Source organism: Mus pahari, chromosome 2 (genome assembly GCF_900095145.1).
Source record: "Mus pahari chromosome 2, PAHARI_EIJ_v1.1, whole genome shotgun sequence".
NCBI lineage: Eukaryota > Metazoa > Chordata > Mammalia > Rodentia > Muridae > Mus > Mus pahari.
In genome coordinates this window covers 23,845,048-23,865,430 of record NC_034591.1, presented here as the reverse complement: position 1 = coordinate 23,865,430, position 20,383 = coordinate 23,845,048, and the positions used below count along the sequence as shown (strand labels likewise).

Genomic DNA, 20,383 nt, shown 5'->3' with positions numbered 1-20,383 from the left:
AGAGAGAGAGAGAGAGAGAGAGAGAGAGAGAGAGAGAGAGAGAGAGCAAGCAAGCAAACTATTAGGATTTTAGATGTAGTTCAGTGGTAGACTGCTTACCTAGCATGTACAATGCTCTGGGTTCAATCTCTTTCACTTCCATATACATATACATCAAGAGAGCAAGAATCACCTGCCATAGCACATACTACTCTCTATGTGGCGATTTATATAGATGGGCCTGCCTCCCTGACACAGTCTTTGTTAGGACCCATTAAATGTGGTAGCCAGACACAAAGACATATCAAGCAGGATTTCCTACCTCTTCCCCCAGGAAGGTGCTTGAGACAGGGTCTTGTTAATTCACCTTCAACTCACTAGAGCTCAGGCTGGTTCCATGCTTGTAAATCATTCTGCCTCAGCAACCTGAGAGATCACTAGCGTGCATTATTTCATTTGGCTCCACAAAAATCTTTATTTTAACGTTTAAGCAAAATAAAATAAGGTCAGGTTAAAAAAAAAAAAAACAAAAAAACAAACTCAGCCAGGTGTGGTAGCGCACGCCTTTAATCCCAGCACTCGGGAGGCAGAGGCAGGTGGAGTTCGAGGCTGGCCTGGTGTACAAAGTGAGTTCCAGGACAGCCAGGGCTACACAGAGAAACCCTGTCTCGACCCCCCCCAAAACAAAACAAAACAAAACAAAACAAAACAAAACAAAAAAAGCTCATGTAGCATTGTGGCATTATTAAATTCAGATATTCCTAAGCCCCAAAGACTATCATACAAAATTATAAAACATCCAGTAGGAACTATAAAACAGTGACTTTATCTTCTAGTGTACACAAAACCTGGTGTCTCACATTAGGGAAATGTTACTAGCAAAGATCTCATCGCTTAATTACACATAGACAAGAAAGCATATATGCTACCATATGGTTCAAATCCATGAACACGCACACAAGCATAACAAGTCTGAAGTAGGCAAGACAGTTTATTCTAGATACCTAGAAAAGGTGCAAAATAGCCCATCTTCAAGGAAGGGCCCAGCAGGCAACTTTTAAGGTTTACTTAGAAATACAGAGAGAAAGGTGATTAAAATAAATTGTGCAAACATGTATTACACCAATCTGCACAAATTATGAATTCAATGATGCATTAGGCCTGTATTCATGCAATCAAAACATTATCAGTTACTTTCACTGCTGCTAATGCTTATGCTTCTAAGTGAAATGTGTTGTAAAATCAGGCAGAATGGGCTGCAGAGAGACTCTCATGGACTTGTAGGATGAATAAGCAGTCCTTAATTAGCCCATCAGGTTAAGTGCAAGCATTAATGGGTCTTTCCTAAAGTCTAGCTTGACATCTTTCTCCAAACATGGCCAAGAAGAAAGTTCCATTAGCAATATTAATACAAGCTTAGTTGATCATTTTCATTCAATTAACTTCTTTCAATTAAACAGATAGCTTGACAAAAGCAGTGATAAAAGACCTGAAGGGACAGCTGATGACTCTCATGGAACATTAGTGTTTGAGAGGTCACTGGTATTAAACGGCCTGTAAATCTGGCATTCAATTTGGAAGATGCATTTCTTCTGCTCTCCTTTAATGAGCAATTTTAGCTGACTAGATGTGTTTGCAGCAGAAATTGCATGGAGGTCAGAGTCAAGCACCTTTCCTTGCTTTTTTTTTTTCTTTCTTTTTTAACCCTGTCACCCACTCCTCCCAGCATTCCAGCCATGGTACCCCATAACTTCTTTTTTTCCACGGTTAAAAATGAATTCATTCTGGAGTAATTTATATACAGTATGCATCAAAAACTGAATCATTCTACCTTTTTGATTCCATCTTAAAGATTAAAAATAAATTTACCAAGAAAAAAATCTTTTAATGAAAAAAAAAATTAAAACATTTAAAATATTTTATTACTTTTTTGGCTTGTCAAGGCTAGCCTTTAAGACATTTTACATACATATTAACCGTGAAGGCAAGGGCTTTATTTTTTGTTTTCTGCTGCAGCACTTATGTGAAAGTCAGAAGACAATGTTTGAGAGCCAGTTTTCTCCTTTCACTGTATATGATACAGGACTCAGCTTAGGTCTCCAGAATTGGTAGACAGAACTTTTATTTACTGAGCCATTTCATCAGCACAAAAGCAATACTTTTAAAAATGAATCAGATGTAAAATAAAAATAAAGCTTTTCTTAGAAGTTTTGGAAATTAAAATTATGCCTGAAACCAACCTCCAAATTTCTCTTCTCAAAGAAACTAAACAAAAACAAGTCTGTGCTGGATCCATTCTGATACGCCACATACCTTGAACAACTGAACCCATCGCTTCTGTTCCATTTGTATGCACTGCTGCATCTCAGAATTAGTAGTGACCCCAATACTCTGAAATGCAGTGACATATTCTTCCCGAACTTCTGGCTTTGTTTCCGGGTATGCTAGCTTGATGATCCCCAAGCAGGCATCTCGAAGGCAGCGTGACAGCAGGATTAACTCCTCCAGAGTGAAAGGCATCATGGATGATTGTCTCTGACCTACAACTAAAACAACCAATTTTCAACCATTTTTTTTTTCAATATACACAGCAAAACTTAAAGAAGGGAAAAAAAAAAGGGTGTGTGTGTGGGGGGGGGGGGTGTCTCAAGAGCCTTTCAATTACCCTTAAAAGCTGATAGACCATAAGGCCAGCAGCAAACCCATTTTTCAAAATTCTTACCTTCTATGGGATCACCAAAAAACTCATTGTCATGTATGGAAATCAGCGAATGACTGAACAAGGAGCTGAAGAGGTAAAAGAGTGGGATGATTCGACTAGAGTCTTCAAAAGACATGGGCGAACCCCTGGATATCAACTGAAGTAATGGCACCATAGACCTGAAGAAGGGGCAGGGAAAAAAAAATCAAAATAGCTATTTTAAGGTGAGGCTTAGGAATTAAGACATCAGATACGGCCGGGCGTGGTGGCGCACGCCTTTAATCCTAGCACTTGGGAGGTAGAGGCACGTGAATTTCTGAGTTCAAGGCCAGCCTGGTCTACAAAGTGAAGGCCAGGACAGCCAGGGCTACACAGAAACCAAAAAAAGACATCAGATAATATACTCAGTGAAAATAAACTTACATTAACAAACTACTTATAAAGAAATCAGGGCTTACAAATACCAAATGGCACTCAATGCAGCTTATTTCATTTTCTCATTCCTGGTGGAGTGTTATTACCATGTTTATTGACCTGGTTTTATCAATAAATTTGTATATTAAAAAAAAAAAAAAAAAAAAAAAAAAAAAAAGGAAATGTTGACCCGGAGATAACACAAGTTAGTAACTGGCACCATGGAAGTCAAGAAACCCTACCAGACCAACCTTTTTGATGTGTTCCTGTTCCTGCCATCTGTGGGAATAGGCAGTTACTAAAAGTGAACATAGTATCAAGCCAAAGCCCTGGAGTTTAGATGAAAAACTATCCCCTCTCCTTGGACTTCCATTTTACAGAGGCCAACAAGTATGGCAGGACAGAACACTTTACCTAGCCCTGCTTTCAGGTAGTTTTGCAACACCTCTATATTGAAGCCAAATTAGAACCTTCATCTTCCACTCCTCTCAGAGTCTTGTTTCTCCTGCCCATGTTTATAAGTGGCTCCCTTGCCTGCCACATAGATGGGTCTGTAGAAAACTTGTGTCTCTACTGTTTATCACAAGGTGTGATTGGTTCCTTTCTTTTTCATGGAAGTCTGTTATATGGAACACATAGCTCTTTCCAAACAAGAAAGAACTGTGTCCTCTCTGCAATGAGACCTGCAGGCCACCTCATAGTTATCTGTTATACCCCTCTTGACTTTCTGTCAATCTTTTTTGGAGATAAGGTAGCCCTGGCTGTCTTGGAACTTAAGAGATCTACCTACCTCTGCTGGGATTAAAGGCCTGCACCACCACACCCAGCTCCCCAAAGTTATATTTGGAGACAGGGGCAGGAGTGAAGCTGGAGAAACTAACACCATACATGCAGGAGCCTGCTTGTTCTTATCAGGGGGTGGGGGTACTGGGGTTTGGGTTGGTGAATGAGGTAGATCCAGATGGGGCTCTGAGTCTACCTGATACTGCCTTCAGGAAAAGGTCTAGAATGAGAACAGGAACTCTATGCAGCTCACAACAATCTGTAACTTCACTCTCAGAGGACCCAATGCCCTCTTCCAGTCACCTTGGGTACTGCCTCCTTGAGTAGACAGAAATACTGTCCTACCTCACTACCAAAGCCAGGAAAGCTGAGAGCTGACTTAAGCAGTACAAGAGTGGTTTCGTCTCCTACTCAGTCCCATGAGAAGAGAACTGAGCATATTCTTTCTGAGTGAGTCCTCACTGTGCTACCGGCCACTTACAAAAATTTTCCTGATACACATAAAAGTAATTAATTCACTGCCATCTATTTTTATTGTTATTAGTAAAGATATGGTCATAGCCCTTTAGATACCAGGCCTATCAATGCAGAGCTACAAAAATCATGTAAAACCAAAGAGCATATAGTATTTAAGGGAACAAGTGTTAACACAGTTGCTGAGTAGGTAGTGTTTTCTACATTTAAGCAGTGCTGAACCAGCACTGGAAAAAAAAAAAAAAAAAAAATCACTCCTGCTCTGAATCCTGGTCCTTACATCACAATAAGTCACTGCAAAATCACATAGCCAACAATTAATGCTGTTAACCAACATTAACTTATTTGTTCTCTCCTTAATTCCATTATGTGAGCAAAAAGAAGTTAATTATTCTCAGTTGAATGATGGAAAATAGAAGAGTCACCAGTGCACCAGTGCACCCTGCAGCCAGGGACAAATGAAACACAGGCCAGTGAGAAACACCAACTCAATCATCCTTCTGAAGACAAATCAATCTCAAGAGACTTGGAAGCAAATAAAAAGTCTATAATTTAATGTGATGGGAACATCACCAAAAGCTGGTTAAATTACAGAAAAAATCAATGCTACTTCATATGAATCCGAGACCTCAGAATAAGGATCTGCACCTGTTTGTGGAGACTACACCCTCCTCTCATTGAAGAGTTTTCAGCTTTCCCTGCTTTCCCATTGGCTCCTGTTCCAGACACCCTGAGGCCCTCAGTGCAGTGACCACAGTGGAGTAGTACCTTTGGTAAAGAGTGGCCTTTTTGCTGGTTGTCAGATGCTTCAACTTTAGTAAGCCAGAAACTAAACTGTCTCGTTTCAACGGGAAATATCAGAAAGAACACACTTGGAATAAAACCATGGCTTGCAAAACATCTGCCCATGGGCTCAGCACTTGGGAGGCAAAGGCACGTGGATTTCTATGAATTCGAGGTCAGCCTTGTCTATAGAGAGTGTTCCAGGACAGCTAGGGCTGTTACACAGAGAAACCTCATATAGAAAAACAAAACAAAACAAACCCACCAAAAACATCTGACCACCCCTAGATTTGTCGGGTTAGGGTAAGGAACAAACTACATCTCAGATGGGTCTGGAACCTCTTGGCTACTTGATCAAATAATGAGACAGACTCCCAAGTCTGTTGTAGGTCTCCCAGGTGAGCTAGTCCTGCTGTGAAACTATCTTAAGACTAAATTTACTGTCATTTTCAGAAAATCAGGTGTTTCATTTTTAATTTTGCTCCCGAAAGCAGTATGATAAAGTGTTAAGTGGGAAAATATTAATACATTGTTTATGTTCCTGAAAGGAAGTTATTTAATAAACTAAACGAGCAACAAGAAATTCAAATTTTCAACTGCCTTTTAAAAATTGCCTTAAAAAACCCATATAACCTTATCCATTGTAAAATAGTATTAATAATTTAATGTAATTAACAGTGTCGTTTTTCTTTCACACATCATGACTCCATTTCCTCACCAAAAGACAAATGTCATAAACAAACAGCCAATTATCAAACAGACCAGTATTTCTGTTGCTAAGCTGGTGTACTCCTAGGTCAATGATAATTTCCTGTTCTAATGATCTCCAATCTCCTCTTGCCCTAAGCAAACAGCTGTTCATGAAAGTCAAAGTCATGTCAGAAGGATCAAAATGCACCAAAACTTCTTATTTTAAATTGTCTGAGTATGTTTCTAACCTAGGTGTTTCTAGCCTGTTGATTCCAGATGAGTCACTCAGCCTTCAGAAGTGTCACTAGCCACAGTGGGCTAAGAAACACTCTCTTATTCACATAAGAATCATTAAGATTCAATGAAAAACACAAAAGCATTAAAGGAAACTTCCCTACCATTAAGAGGAGGTTTTTCTGGATATAAGGTGTGCACACCCATAATCCTAGTACTCCAGAAGCTAATGCGGGACTTTAAAGTTACAAGCTACTAGCTGCAGAGTGAAACCCTGCTTGGTTTTTGCTTTATTTAAGAAAACAAAAACAAAAACAAAAAAGGCCAGGGGAGCAGGACTTGGCAAGATGGTTTAGCAGTTAGCAGCATTGGCTGCTCTTCCAAAGGACTGGGGTTCAAGTTCCAGCACTTACAAGGCAGCTAACAACCATCAGCTTCAGGAGATTCAATACCCTCACCTGATCTTTATAGGCATTGGTTACACAAGTAGTACACAACTACATATGCAGATAAAACACCTGCACACATAAAATGAAATAAATTTTCAAAAAGAAAAAACCCCTTTGGAGGGAGAGGCAGGCGGATTTCTGAGTTCGAGGCCAGCCTGGTCTACAAAGTGAGTTCCAGGACAGCCAGGACTATACCGCCCCCCCCCCCAAAAAAAAAACCCCAGTGTCTGAAATTTTGAAAATAAACTTCCCTTCAGATAAAGCCACAGTTTAGTAATGTTTACAGATAAGTTAACTGTAAAATTAGGTACTAATTTTTCTTTGTGGGGAGGGTGTATATGTGTGAATTAAGGTCATTTAGAATACACCTTTCTAACATGACAGAACAAGTGTAAGCAGTAATTAATTAGAACCCCTTCCTTAGGAACACTTTCCATGCCCTTAGGCGCAATCTGTAAGCCTGTGTAGCACTTACCCTGTGATCATCTGTGTTGTCATTGAAGAGATGAGAAACCAAAGATGCCTCAAAAACCTGGCATTGAAAGCTAAACTGTAGAGAAGCCTGAAAAGAAAAGAAAAACAAATCGAGTAAGAAATTATTCACTCAAGTCATTACTTAGAAAAAAAACAAGGCTATACAACTATAAAGACAGTACACAATTTAAAGAACTCATATTAATACTACAAAAGCTCATATCTGACATAGGTCCCATTGGTTAAAAACAAACAATGTGGGCTGGTGAGATGGCTCAGTGGGTAAGAGCACCCGACTGCTCTTCCGAAGGTCCAGAGTTCAAATCCCAGCAACCACATGGTGGCTCACAACCATCTGTAACAAGATCTGACTCCCTCTTCTGGAGTGTCTGAAGACAGCTACAGTGTACTTACATATAATAAATAAATAAATCTTTAAAAAAAAAAAAAAAAAAAAAACAATGTTCCTCAACTGCAGGAAGGCCTGGCTCTCATCTACTGCCCTGAGACTGAGTCCAAGATCTAGCAGCCCTGAGGATACATGGCTTCTTTCACTAAAGCGTAGGCTGCCCTCTCCACAATATGGCTTACTAAAATACAGTAATATTTTGAATCTCAGCAGTTGAGAAGAAATACCAAATATCCAAGGTCAGTCATGGCTACATGAGACAAACAAACAAACAAACAATAAATAAATAAATATAATTTAAATCTAAAAATACAAATCCCATGTGAGATGAAGCCAACAAAAAACACAGACTTATGATGATAGAAAAACATGTTGGTAAGACAGGAATTTAAATTATTTGAAACATGTTACAACAAAGTAAGAAAATAACTGGTTCAGTAAGCACAACAAAACATTGGTTTTTACAATGGAATTAAAGATACAATAGGAATGATTATGAGATAAAGATTTAAAGGCAGCACCATCAAAAGAGAAGAATGTTTACTTTAAATATCAACACAATAATCTCCTCTGTTCCTATCATACACTGAGCCTAACATACAAAGCAAGAGGCAGAGAATCCAAATAACCATAAATCAGCTTGTGGCAGAGCAAGCCCAGGGTTAATGCTGCCTTGAATGTCTTAGAACCAAACCACCTGCCCACAGACTTTTCAGATGCCTCTTGTTCCTTCTGTGGAAAAAAATAGTAATGTGTACCACAATTTATGCTAGTGTTTTAATTTATTATTCTTAATTGACTAAATTTTGCAAGAGTGTTCATTTAAAAGCCCATAAGTGGGGTTGGAGAGATGGTTCAGTGGTTAAGTGCTTTACCATATACACCATGTACACTGAATGTCTGTGTACATGGTGTCAAAATGAAATTTTGAGACTGGCAAGATGGCTCAGTGGGTAAGAGGACAGACTGCTCTTCCAGAGGTCCTGAGTTCAATTCCCAGCAACCACATGGTGGCTCACAATTACCAGTAATGAGATCTGATGCTCTTTTCTGGTATGTCAGAAGACAGTTACGGTGCACTCATATAAATAAAATAAATAAATCTTTAAAAACAAACAAACAAACAAAAACAGTGAAACCAGGGAAGAATATGGCCAGCCTGGTCTACAAAGCAAGTTCTAGGAAAACCAGGGCTCTGTTACACAGAGAAGCTCTGTCCCAAAAAACTAAACAAACAAAAAGAATTCATGATCTCCCACAACAAATGCCTGAGAATTAGGATAATAAACCTGTTCACTAACACTGAACAATCACAAAATCTTGAAGTGGCAAGGCTCTATTAAGATTATCTGGCACAATTGCCCTTCACAACCTGCTTGTATCAGAAAGAAAAATCTTACCCATCTCAGTATTATAAACTTATAAAGATTTCTGTCAAAGGTTCATAATGAAGTAGTATCTACACTTGACTATTGAGAAATAACTGGGTGAGACTCAAATTTACACTGGGATATTTTAAAGAATCCTATAGAAGCAGTGAAAAATATTAAAAATTTGTATGTTTTTCATGCTTTTAATCCCAGAACTTGAGAGATAGAAAAGCAAGTCAGTCTCTGAAAGTTTGAGGACAGGCTGGTCTACACAGACAGTTCTACACCAGCTAGGGATACATAGCAATACACTGTCTCAAAACAAACAAACAAAAAAACAAACAACACAACAAATTAAAAAACCCATGAGACCAATTAAGCCTTTAAGCACATTGTCTCTTAGCATTATTATCCTCAAAAAGCCACTTTAAAAGACTATTCTAAATGAAAAAGATAAATTTAAAAAAGAGGATGGGTATTGTTGGGGTCTCCCACCTCCACTAATCACTCTCCCTCTAAACATTATATTGTGCCCCCTACAGGCTCATAGAATTGTTACAGAGAAGACCTCCCCAGATCTCCCAGAATGCAGCATCCTCGGACTGCCTATGATCCTTCAGACCGCCCACTAGCACTCATCTCCTCTTCGATCCTCGGACCCGCCTACAATTGGACCGCTGTGGCAACTTCAAAGAGACTCAAGGGCAGTGGGCTGGGAATCTTTCCTTGTACTTAAACAGAGTTCGGTTATTAAAGTTCGGAGCCCTGATCAGTGAATTTGTCAGGGCATCCATTTTCCTTTCGCAGCCTATTCCCTTTTAGGATATTCACGCCCTTCAGTATGAACCCAGACCAGAGTGTTTCTGCGGGCACGGGAACACACAGGGTATGGTGGCTCATGCCTATAATTCTAACATTGGGGCAGAAGGCTTGACATCAAGTTTGATACCAGTCTAAGCTACACAATGAGTTATAGTTATAAGTCAGTCTGAGCTATGGTATGAGACTATGTTTCCAGAAAAGGAAATAAAAAAATTCATACTGTTGAAAATTAGAGCTAAATTAGGAATTAATACACACCTTGTATCTGAGATGTTACTATGCTTTCCAAAGGGATAGTGAGATGACTCAGTAGATAAAAGCACTTGCCACTAAACCTGACAACCCTAGGACCTACAAGGTGGAGAGAGAAATATGACTCTTTGCTATAGGTTGTCTGTCTTTTTTCACAAACACTATATTACTATACAAATGCCGGTACACCCAAATAAATAACTAAGTAAACAAAAGGAAAAAAACCCCACAAACTTTCTACATGAAAACATCCTAACGGGCATTATTTTTGTGTTTTCTTTTCAATCAAGAATTTAAGAAATTGTAATTTTAAAAAGTATAGTAATTTTATTTTTTTCAAAATAAATGTTTCATTTGAGTTTTATCTGAAAAGAAAAAACAAAGTCAAAACAGAGATTAAACAAGGATTAAAGCATTACTTCACTTAATTCACTCAGAAATAATCAGAACTAATATCCTGCTCTGTTAAATATGCTTATGTATAATTTTATACTAGATGTTCCTCCTAAACATCATTTTATGGCAATGCTACTAAGATTAACATCTTTCTGAAACACCATTTTAATGGCTACATAGATCAAGTTATACTTAAGATTAATTTTGAAATTCTTGTATTTATTCAATGGGCAATAATGAAACAAACTATTAGACATTTTAATTAAATTACTAAATGTAATTTAGTTTAGGGATTTCCAAGAGGTAAAGAAGTGACCTATTCTTTCTATGCACTGAGACAGATTATCTCATACTATATTCACTGTTAACAACCCTGTATGCCTTGTAAGTTAATTAGGGAAAAACAACAATTTAAAGTCAGGTCAGTGCTTCTGGTTTTTTCGAGACAGGGTTTCTCTGTGTAGCCCTGGCTGTCCTGGAACTCACTCTGTAGACCAGGCTGGCCTGGAACTCAGAAATCCGCCTGCCTCTGCCTCCCGAGTGCTGGGATTAAAGGCGTGCGCCACCACGCCCGGCCAGCAACCCTTTTTGAATGCAGTTGGAAATGCCGTACTTTCCCTTTTGCTGCTGAAGGTATCACTTCTTGGCAAAGAGGTATTAAAATGAGATCTGTAACAATTCACCTCTGAGATATGCAAATTCCCAATGTCCTCAGGAATAATCAAAAAGTTTAAAACCGTTCGTCTTGAATAAGCTACTCAAAACTTTTACAAACAAACCAGAAGCTTAGGTATAAAAGAAAAATTTTAAATACCCAGCTGTGTTAAATTGACAACTCACTACCAAACCCATAATCGGAACAGTTTACCTTTGTAACCATTTGGCTTTCTTTTTATAAGATTAGTAGACTAAAAACACACTTTCCCATCCAAATTTGGCAACTCACAGCTGAGTACTTGGGAGGCAGAGAAAAGAGTATTTCTGTGAGTTCCAGGCCAACCGGAGCTACATGGGAATCTGCAAGCCTTGCTTGAGAACAAAACCCTAAGGGCAGAAAGATGGCTCAGATGTTAAAAGTACTTGCAGAGGACCTAAGTTCAGATCCTAGCAGCTACATCCACCTCCAATTCCAGGAGATCAGACCCTTTTCTGGTTTCCATGGGCACCCCTCCCCCACATAATTATAAAAATAAATCAAGAGGGGTAAGCATAAAAGGACAGTGTCTCAAACCATCAAAACATACACCTCCCCCCCCCCCCGTTGACTAGATAGGTAGTGCTCAACACCCAGGATATTGTCCATCCAATGATCCCAGGATTTACTACTTAATATTTTTATTTAATAAAAACTTTAAAGGGGGTGGCAATCCAAAATGACTCTGGTGCACAATTCTTCCAAATTTACTTATGTTCTTTTTCCATTCCTATTTCTATTAATTATTGTGTCTAAAAATAAACTATTTGAAATTTGCTTAAACTCTATATGAATCCAAAATAGAATTGTTAAAATGTTTAAAAGTTAATTAGTTTTGTATCATCTTCACTTATGAAATAGAATGCAAAGTTTAAAGAATAAGAAGTTCACTAAACCTATTGATTATTCTGACAATATAATTTAAAAGACACAAAAAAGAAAAGAAATAAAATGTCTCCAGTTATACTGTTTTCTTTATAGTATTATTGTAGAAATACTTATAAATCACACAACCAGTATAGGATAATTAATGCTGCATATACAACAAAATGCAAAATATAGTTAGCAATATAACTAATTTACCCTAAATTATGAAAGGACAAGATGTGAACCTGTAACTCAAGAGCTAAAGAGTAGTCATTACCATGTAGTATTTAGAAGTGTTAACAGTGTTGAGAAGACACAGGGCACATACCTATATGAATTACAATGATTAATAAACAAAAGATAAAATTAAGTGCACAGAGTGACAGAATCAAAGAAAATGGGCCAGTGATTAAGGGTGTTTCGGCAAAAGTGAAGTTAGAAAGGTAACTGATAATGCTTGAAGAAAAGATGACCCTGCAAGACAACAATGCAAAGAATGTGACACTGTCTTGAAAACAAATAGGATTCACAGGTAAGCCTTACACCAGATTATGAAACTATTTCTGGTTTTGATAATCCATCTATCTAGCAAAAGATGGCCTAAAGAATTAAGTTCTGACAAAGCATGTTGACTCAATATGCATAGGGCTCACTAAGGAAGATACAACCAACTTAAACCTTAGGGACAAGTGTGTCCAATGAGCTTCCTATGAGGAAGGGCTTGTTCTCATCTGCTGTCTGTGCTCACTGACTACTATGGTTGAAGAGCTGAGTTTGCTTACGTACTTACACTGTGCAGGGGAGAGTAGCTCAATGTCGGGGCACAGTGAGGTAAATGATGAGCCTGTCCTCATTCCTACTGTGGTAAGGAAGAAAGCAAGTTTCTGAGAGATTGTGTGGGTTTCCTAGTGGACAGCACGATTAAGTTACATATAACATGGATCTAGCAGTTCAATGAGATTTTCCAGCTCAATAGTTATTAATGAAAGACAGAAATTTAAGAGCCAGAGTACCAGCTGAAGGAGAACTATAAAGGTAAACAGGAAAAGATGATTAGTAAAAACACAAAAAAAAGAACCTGAGGAAAACTAAGCAAGAGAAGCCTCCGAGTATTAAAAAGCAAACTACTACCAAAACGAATGAAAATACAGGATCTATGAAGGAGAGCATGTAAAAGAGGTCAGGGTAACGTAAGGGGAACAGTCTTGTGAATCCAGACAAAGCAACCCTATTACGCAGCAGGCTACTGTTCAAATGTTCTATGAGCCAGACTTTAGCAGAACAAAACCAAACTTCCCAATGCCAGACAGCACTCACTGAGACCTTTAATGAACTTACTAAGAACAAAGATAACTGCATAATAGTATGCCGCTCTTCTAGATCTGGTTTGCTTCTGCCCTCTGATGGGTGCTGCATTAATGCCAGGCTCTATAAAAGAGCATGGGTTGGATTGGTAAATAGTGAATATAGCTGCCAGAAAGCTGCCCAAAGCTGTGTAAGCCCCCCTGAATCAGCTCATTTTACACATCAAGCTGGCCTGGTTGGAGTCATTTTCTAGTCTGGGTACTAATTCAGAAGCAGACACTTCTGTCTCCACAAGAAACAAACACTAGGCCTATAAAAGACTATAGTTTGTTAAATGAGGCAGGCACACTTGAGTAAGCTGATAGGGGGTCTGGTTGGCCACCTAGATATATCAGGAGAAGCAGCTGTGCAGACTGGATGGGCAGTGATATTCAAACAAAGGACAGGAAGCTCTCATCTCAGTGCAGCACTTCTACAAACTTTGGTGCTGCTAGAAGCAGAAGGCTGGAGACCCTCAGGTTTCATGATACTACCTCTTTAACTGTAGATCTCTGAACAGAATGGTCCTCTGCTACCGTTATAACGTAGTCAGATGGTATTTATTCATATTTTAAATTAGCAAGGCTCAGTCTTCTGCAGTGGTGGCCCACACCTTTAATTCTAGCACTTGGGAGGCGGAGGTGGAGGTGGAGGCGGAGGCGGAGGCGGAGGCAGGAGGATCTCTGTAAGATCGAGGTCAGCCTGAACTACAATTAAATTCCAGGACATCCCAGGGCTATACAGAGAATCCCGTCTCAAAGGAAAAGAAAATAGATGATATTTTCTTTAGCAAATATACCTGATAGCAAAACAACATAAAACTAGAGTTAAGAGTTCTCCCTACCTCTGGAACATTCCAGCTAGCTATCACTTTACTGAGTTTTTGTAGGTACAGTCAACCTCTTTAAGTAAACATAGAATAATACAGTAATCCTTTTCTCCATTTTTTTTGCAGAACTATGTCCTTATGTACAGAGTTGTAGCCCTTTTCTTCATAACCATGCTTATCTCAGAAATCTCTACCAGTGTAAAAAGGACCACCATGGCCTTTGCAACCGTGTTGACCAATGCTAAATGAAAATTAAAGCCATCAATCCCAGCTCTGAAAATAGAAAATATTAAAAAAACAAAACAACCTTCCAAACCCTCCAAAAAAGATGGAAAGCAGTTGAAGTCCCTAAGTCCATTTGCTGTTTCACCAGCTGCAAAAACTAATCTAAATTTAAATTTTACTTTAAAATTTAAAGCTGTACTATACTTAAAACATAAAGTCCTGAAATAGCAGCTCAAAGGAACAGGCTGTACTCATAAAACTGACTGAACACAAAAAGTTGCTTTATACTTTAAATGCTTTTGGAATTATGCATAACCAACACATATGTCCAAAAATTACCAACCAAAGCAAGGTTTGTGTCCTAATCAAGGTGAGGAGCCTTTGGGTCTCACAACTTCTGTACTAAAATTGACTACAAGGAGTGAATGACTCCTATAGCAAAGAGCCCAGGTGACAGGCCCCATTTAAAAACTTACCCATTTTTTTTTTTTTTAAATCTCAAGCAAAAGTTTCTTTCCTTGTTTTTCTTTTCTTTTTGTTTTGAGACAGGGTTTCTCTGTGTAGACCAGGCTGACCTTAAATTCAGAGACCTATATACCTCTGTCTGCCAAGTGCTAGGATTAAAGTCATGCAGTACCATCACCACCAAATGTTAGATATGTCTTAGATTTTTTTTTAACTGACTATAGTAATTTGCCACAGGTGTCATGGACTAAAACACAATTAAAAAATCTAAAAAGAAATTCAACATTCTGGCACGATGTAAAAATCTAAATTTTAAAATGGATGTTGAGGTCTAAACACTCATATGCAAGACACTACTATAAGTAAAGCTAGCTGAACTAACTTGCTACTATATCTCACACAGTTCCAGGAAGGATATATAATAATAAATGGTTCCAAAAAGAAACCAGGATCTCATTTTTATAAAGGGTTTGACAACTCTAATATCCTGTGTCCTCTTCTTTAAGAAAACAGATAAACGGGTCACAGTTCACATTCCATGCATCACAGAGATGGCACGCTCCCCAACCTGTGCACAGCACCCCAAGAGACCTGCCTGACTTTGGGCACCATCATTCGGTGCTGCACCATCAGTGTGTGGCAGACAGAAGCCATCCTTGTGAAGACCTCCTCACTGGCTGAGTCCCTCCACACCAGGCTCAGCAGGGTGTTGGTTTGCTGCTTCGTATCTAGTTTTCTCAGACACTCTTCAGTAATATATGGGGCTGACACCCTGCCATCCTCCTAAAGGTAACAGAAAAATGAGTGAGTGAGTGAAGTGCTACTGCAATCTGCCTACCCAGCAGTCATCTGTCACTTCATATCTTTCTGAAGAGAAAACAGAGGCTTACCTAAAAACATTAGCTGCAGTCCATTAACCTCCCAATGCAGTCACTAACATATGTCTAATGCCTCTAGAGACACAGTCACCATCAGGCATGCACTCTGATACCATGGTAATACAGCAACTATGAATCCTCAAGTTTTGCCTATAATTCTTCATTTTTTCTTAGCATTTACATCTTAAGAAAAATTCATTCCACATATCAGATCAAAGTTGTACTAAGACAGAAAACCCAGTGAAACAATCTTCTGATGGCATTTCTATTTTAGATTATGAGATAGTTAGCAAAACATTCAAAGGATATGCATAATATATAATAAACTTAGTGTTTGGTATCTTAATTTCATTAGGTTTGATTTACTGAATAAAAACCTATGGCATGTGGTTGACTAACTTAAGATAGATGCATTTTCCCAATGTACATGCATGAAAAAATAATATACAGCTATGACAGTACTGCTGTATTAGTCAGGGTTCTCTAAAGTCACAGAACTTATGGGTAGCCTCTATGTAGTAAGGGAATTTGTTGATGACTTTTAGTTTGTAGACCAACTCCCCAACAATGGTCAGCAGCAGCTGTGAATGGAAGTCCAAGGATCTAGCAGTTGCTCACTTCGACAAGGCAAGCAGGCAAAGAAGAGAGCGAATCATCTTTTTTTCCAATGTCCTTAAGTTGACAACCAGGAATAGCCACTACAATCCACCCCTTCTAAACTTGACACAAATAATATCTCATATCTACAAGAAACAATAACAAGGTCATGAATATGCCTAACACGATATAACTATTTCTCATACAATCGTAAATGCATTTGTAAATTTACAATGGGGCAATGTCTCTTGGGAACACTTTTTTAGTGTCTCAACTTAAATGCCAATTGATGTTAAAGAAATTGAAGGACAAATGTATTTTATTTTTATTTTTAACAAAACAAAAGCATTCAAATCACTTTTTAAATAGCTGAGTAGTATTCCATTGTAAAAATGTACCACATTTTCTGTATCCATTCCACTGTTGAAGGACATCTGGGTTCTTTCCAGCTTCTGGCTTTTATAAATAAGGCTGCTATGAACATAGTGGAGCATGTGTCCTTGTTATATGTTGGAGCACCTTTTGGGTATATGCCCAGGAGTGGTATAACTGGGTCCTCAGGTAGCACTCTGTCCAATTTTCTGAGAAACCGCCAGACTGATTTCCACAGTGGTTGTACCAGCTTGTAATCCCAACAATGGAGGAGTGTTCCTCTTTCTTCATATCCTCACCAGCATCTGCTGTCACCCAAGTTTTTGATCTTAGCCATTCTGACTGGTGTGAAGTGGAATCTCAGGGTTGTTTTGATTTGCATTTCCCCAATGACTACGCATGTTGAACATTTCTTTTTCTTTTTTTTTTTTTAAAGATTTATTATTTATTATATGTAAGTACACTGTAGTTGTCTTCAGACACTCCAGAAGAGGGCATCAGATCTCCTTACAGATGGTTGTGAGCCACCATGTGGTTTCTGGGTTTGAACTCAGGACCTTCGGAAGAGCAGACAGTGCTCTTAACTGCTGAGCTGTCTCTCCAGCCCTGAACATTTCTTTTAAAGATGTATTTATTTATTATATGTAAGTACACTATAGCTGTTTTTAGACACCCCAGAAGAGGGCATCAGATGGTTGTGAGCCACCATGTGGTTCTGGGATTTGAACTCAGGACCTTTGGAAGAGCAGTTAGTGCTCTTAACCACTCAGCCATCTCCAGAACTGAGGTGCTTCTAGGCCATTCAATACCCCTCAGTTGAGAATTCTTTGTTTAGCTCTGTACCCCATTTTTTAATAGGATTATTTGATTCTCTGCAGTCTAACTTCTTGAGTTCTTTATATATATTGGATATTAGGCCCTATATTGAATGTAGGATTGGTAAAAATCTTTTCCCAACCTCTTGGTTGCCGTATTGTCCTATTGATAGTGTCCTTTGCTTTATAGAAGTTTTGCAATTTTACGAGGTCCCATTTGTCCATTCTTGATCTTAGAGCATAAGCCATAAGTTCAGCAACTTTGTCCCTGTTCCTATGTGTTTGAGGCTCTTCCACACTTTCTCTTCCATTAGTTTCAGTGTATCTGGTTTTATCCATATAAAGTGGTCCTTGATCCATTTGCACTTGAGCTTTGTACAAGGAGAAAAGAATGGATGGATGTGCATTCTTCTACATGCTGATCGCCAGTTGAACCAGCATCATTTTTTGAAAATGCTGTCTTTTTTCCATTTGATGGTTTAGCTCTTTTGTCAAAGATCAAGTGACCATAGGTGTGTGGGTTCATTTCTGGGTCTTCAATTCTATTCTACTGATAGACCAGCCTGTCTCTGTACCAATACCATACAGTTTTTATCACTATTGCTCTGTAATACAGCTTGAAACCAGGGATGGTTTTATTTTTTATTTTTTCATTTTTCCCCCAAGAGGGGACACTGCTGGAATTGAAACCCAGGACCTGGAGCATGTTAGGCAAGAGAGTAATCTACCACTAAACTACCTCCTCAGCCCTACTGCCATCATGTAGTTCTTTGTGTTTGTTTTTCTTTTTTCTTTTCTTTTTTGGTTTTTCAAAACAGGGTTTCTCTGTGTAGCCCTGGCTGTCCTAGAACTCACTTTGTAGACCAGGCTGGCCTCAAACTCAGAAATTCGCCTGTCTCTGCCTTGTAAGTACACAGATTCTTAGGCACTGGCACTAGGCCTGGCCCACCACATAATTCTTTTTTTTTTTTTTTTGGTTTTTCGAGACAGGGTTTCTCTGTATATACAGACAGGGTTTCTCTGTATAACGCCCAGCACATAATTCTTAAAAGCCAACAAAATATACTTTTTTAAATTCTAAAGAATTAAAAAATACTCAGGTGAGATAGGGACGTAGCTCAGAGATGAAGCATTTACCTAGCATACCCAAAGCCATGAGTATAATTCCCAATCCTCCAAAATAAATAAACCAATTTAAGAATCTTGCTTTAGCAGGCATATGATAGTACATACCTTTAATCCCACTTGGGAGGCAGAATCAGGGAGATCTCTACGAAGTTTAGAGACAAACAGAACTACACAGTGAAATCCTGTGCCCTTCTCCTAAGCCCCTTAAAAAGTTATGTGTGGTGCCCCATACCTGTTTTTCTAGGTCTTAGGAGTCAGAAACATGAGATGTCTGTAAGTGCAAGGTCAGCCTGGGCTATATAGTGAGCTCTAGGTCAGCTAGAACTACAAACTGAGATTCTGTCTTTAAAAAGAAATTTGAAAAGGGGCTGGAGAGAGAAGTCTGTTAAAAGTACTGGCTGTTCTTTCCAGAGGACCTGGGTTCAATTCCTAGCACCCACATGATGGTTCACAAATATCTGTAACTTCAGTCCTCAGTGGATAAAACACCTGCTTTTGACCTCTGAGGGCACTGGATGCACGTGGTACACAGACAGACATATAGGCAAAAGAACCCATACAAACAAAAAACTAAACAAGGCAGGCTAAAAAATCTGGCCCAGAAATGAATGTTTCTTGGCTTATTTACAATTGAACCAAAGTTCTTAACCTAAATGTGGTGTGTATAGGAAGAAAGAATAATCTCAGTCTGCCCCTGGCTTCCTTTGAATGAAGATGTAAAACTCTCAGCTCCTCCTGCACCATGCCTGCCTGGATGCCGCCATGCTTCCACCTTGATGACAATGGACTGAACNTCTGAACCTGTAAGCCAGCCCCAGTTAAATAATTGTCATTTATAAGACTTGTCCTGGCCATGTTGTCTGTTCACAGCAGTAAAACACTCACTAAGACAGAAGTTGGTACCAGGGACTGGGGTAATGCTGTGATAGGCCTGACCATGCTTTTGATTGGAAGAATGTGGAGTTTCAGACTTTGGATTTGNAAAGCCATGGAATGCTTTAAGTGGGACTTAATGGGCCAACCTTGTAGGAATATGGAAGACAGTGCTGCTAAGGGCCATTTGAACTGTGTAGGCCTGCAGGCCCAAGAGCTTTCAATGGAGATGAACTTTAATATGTGGTGGAGAGACTGTTTTTTTGATGTCTTGGTGAAGAACGTGACTGCTTTTTCGCCATTGTCTGAAAAGACTGCCTAAGGCTGAGGTAAAGAGATTTATATTAATTAAATTGGCAAAGGAAGTCTCAGAAAAGCCCAATGCAGACTTCGTTCTCTGGTTCAGTCTGATGAAGAGCATTTTAAACAAATGTAGCAAGCTGAGAAAGGAAAAATACAAAATATATAGTTTGAGTATTAAAGGGACACCAGNAAGAAATGCAGCTAAATCCTGTGTTCAAGGATATTAAGGGAATAGTGACCCTGGGGCNAGAATTAAGGGAGTAGTGAACTTGGGGCAAGATCCCACCCAGCTAAATTTAAGTCCAAACTTGGTAGTACTAGCCTTTAATCCCAGGAGGCAAAGATAAGCAGATCTCTTATTTCAAGGCCAGTTTACAACAAAGCGCGTTCTAAGTGAAGAAAAACTTAGATCCAGGCCCATTGGCACACACCTTTAATCTGGGCCACACCTTCTGTAGACCTACATAAGGACGTTGGAAGAAGGAAGGCTCACTCTACTTCCACTGCTTGCCTTGTGGGACTGAGCAACTGCTAGATCCTTGGACTTCCATTCACAGCTGCTGCTGACCATTGTTTGGGAGTTGGACTACAGACTGTAAGTCATCAACAAATTCCCTTACTATAAAGAGACTACCCATAAGTTCTGTGACTCTAGAGAACCCTGACTAATACACACACATACACACACAATAAGTAAAATGTGACAAAAAGGGCTGGTGAGATGGCTCAGTGGGTAAGAGCACCCGACTGCTCTTCCGAAGGT

The 20,383-nt window shown here is 39.0% G+C and overlaps 1 protein-coding gene across 2 annotated transcripts in view; it reads right to left on the bottom strand.

Annotated features, from left to right (window-relative positions):
* The window catches only part of Ube3c (ubiquitin protein ligase E3C), a 101,272-nt gene that overhangs the window by 53,071 nt on the left and 27,818 nt on the right, over positions 1-20,383 (bottom strand). For both annotated transcript variants that reach the window (XM_021190082.2, XM_029534706.1), the window contains exons 10-13: positions 15,250-15,437; positions 6,983-7,069; positions 2,702-2,859; positions 2,293-2,525 (exon numbers count right to left, since the gene is read on the bottom strand). In XM_021190082.2, coding sequence (XP_021045741.1) covers positions 2,293-2,525; positions 2,702-2,859; positions 6,983-7,069; positions 15,250-15,437 — 666 coding nt within the window. The remainder of the gene's footprint in view (positions 1-2,292; positions 2,526-2,701; positions 2,860-6,982; positions 7,070-15,249; positions 15,438-20,383) is intronic.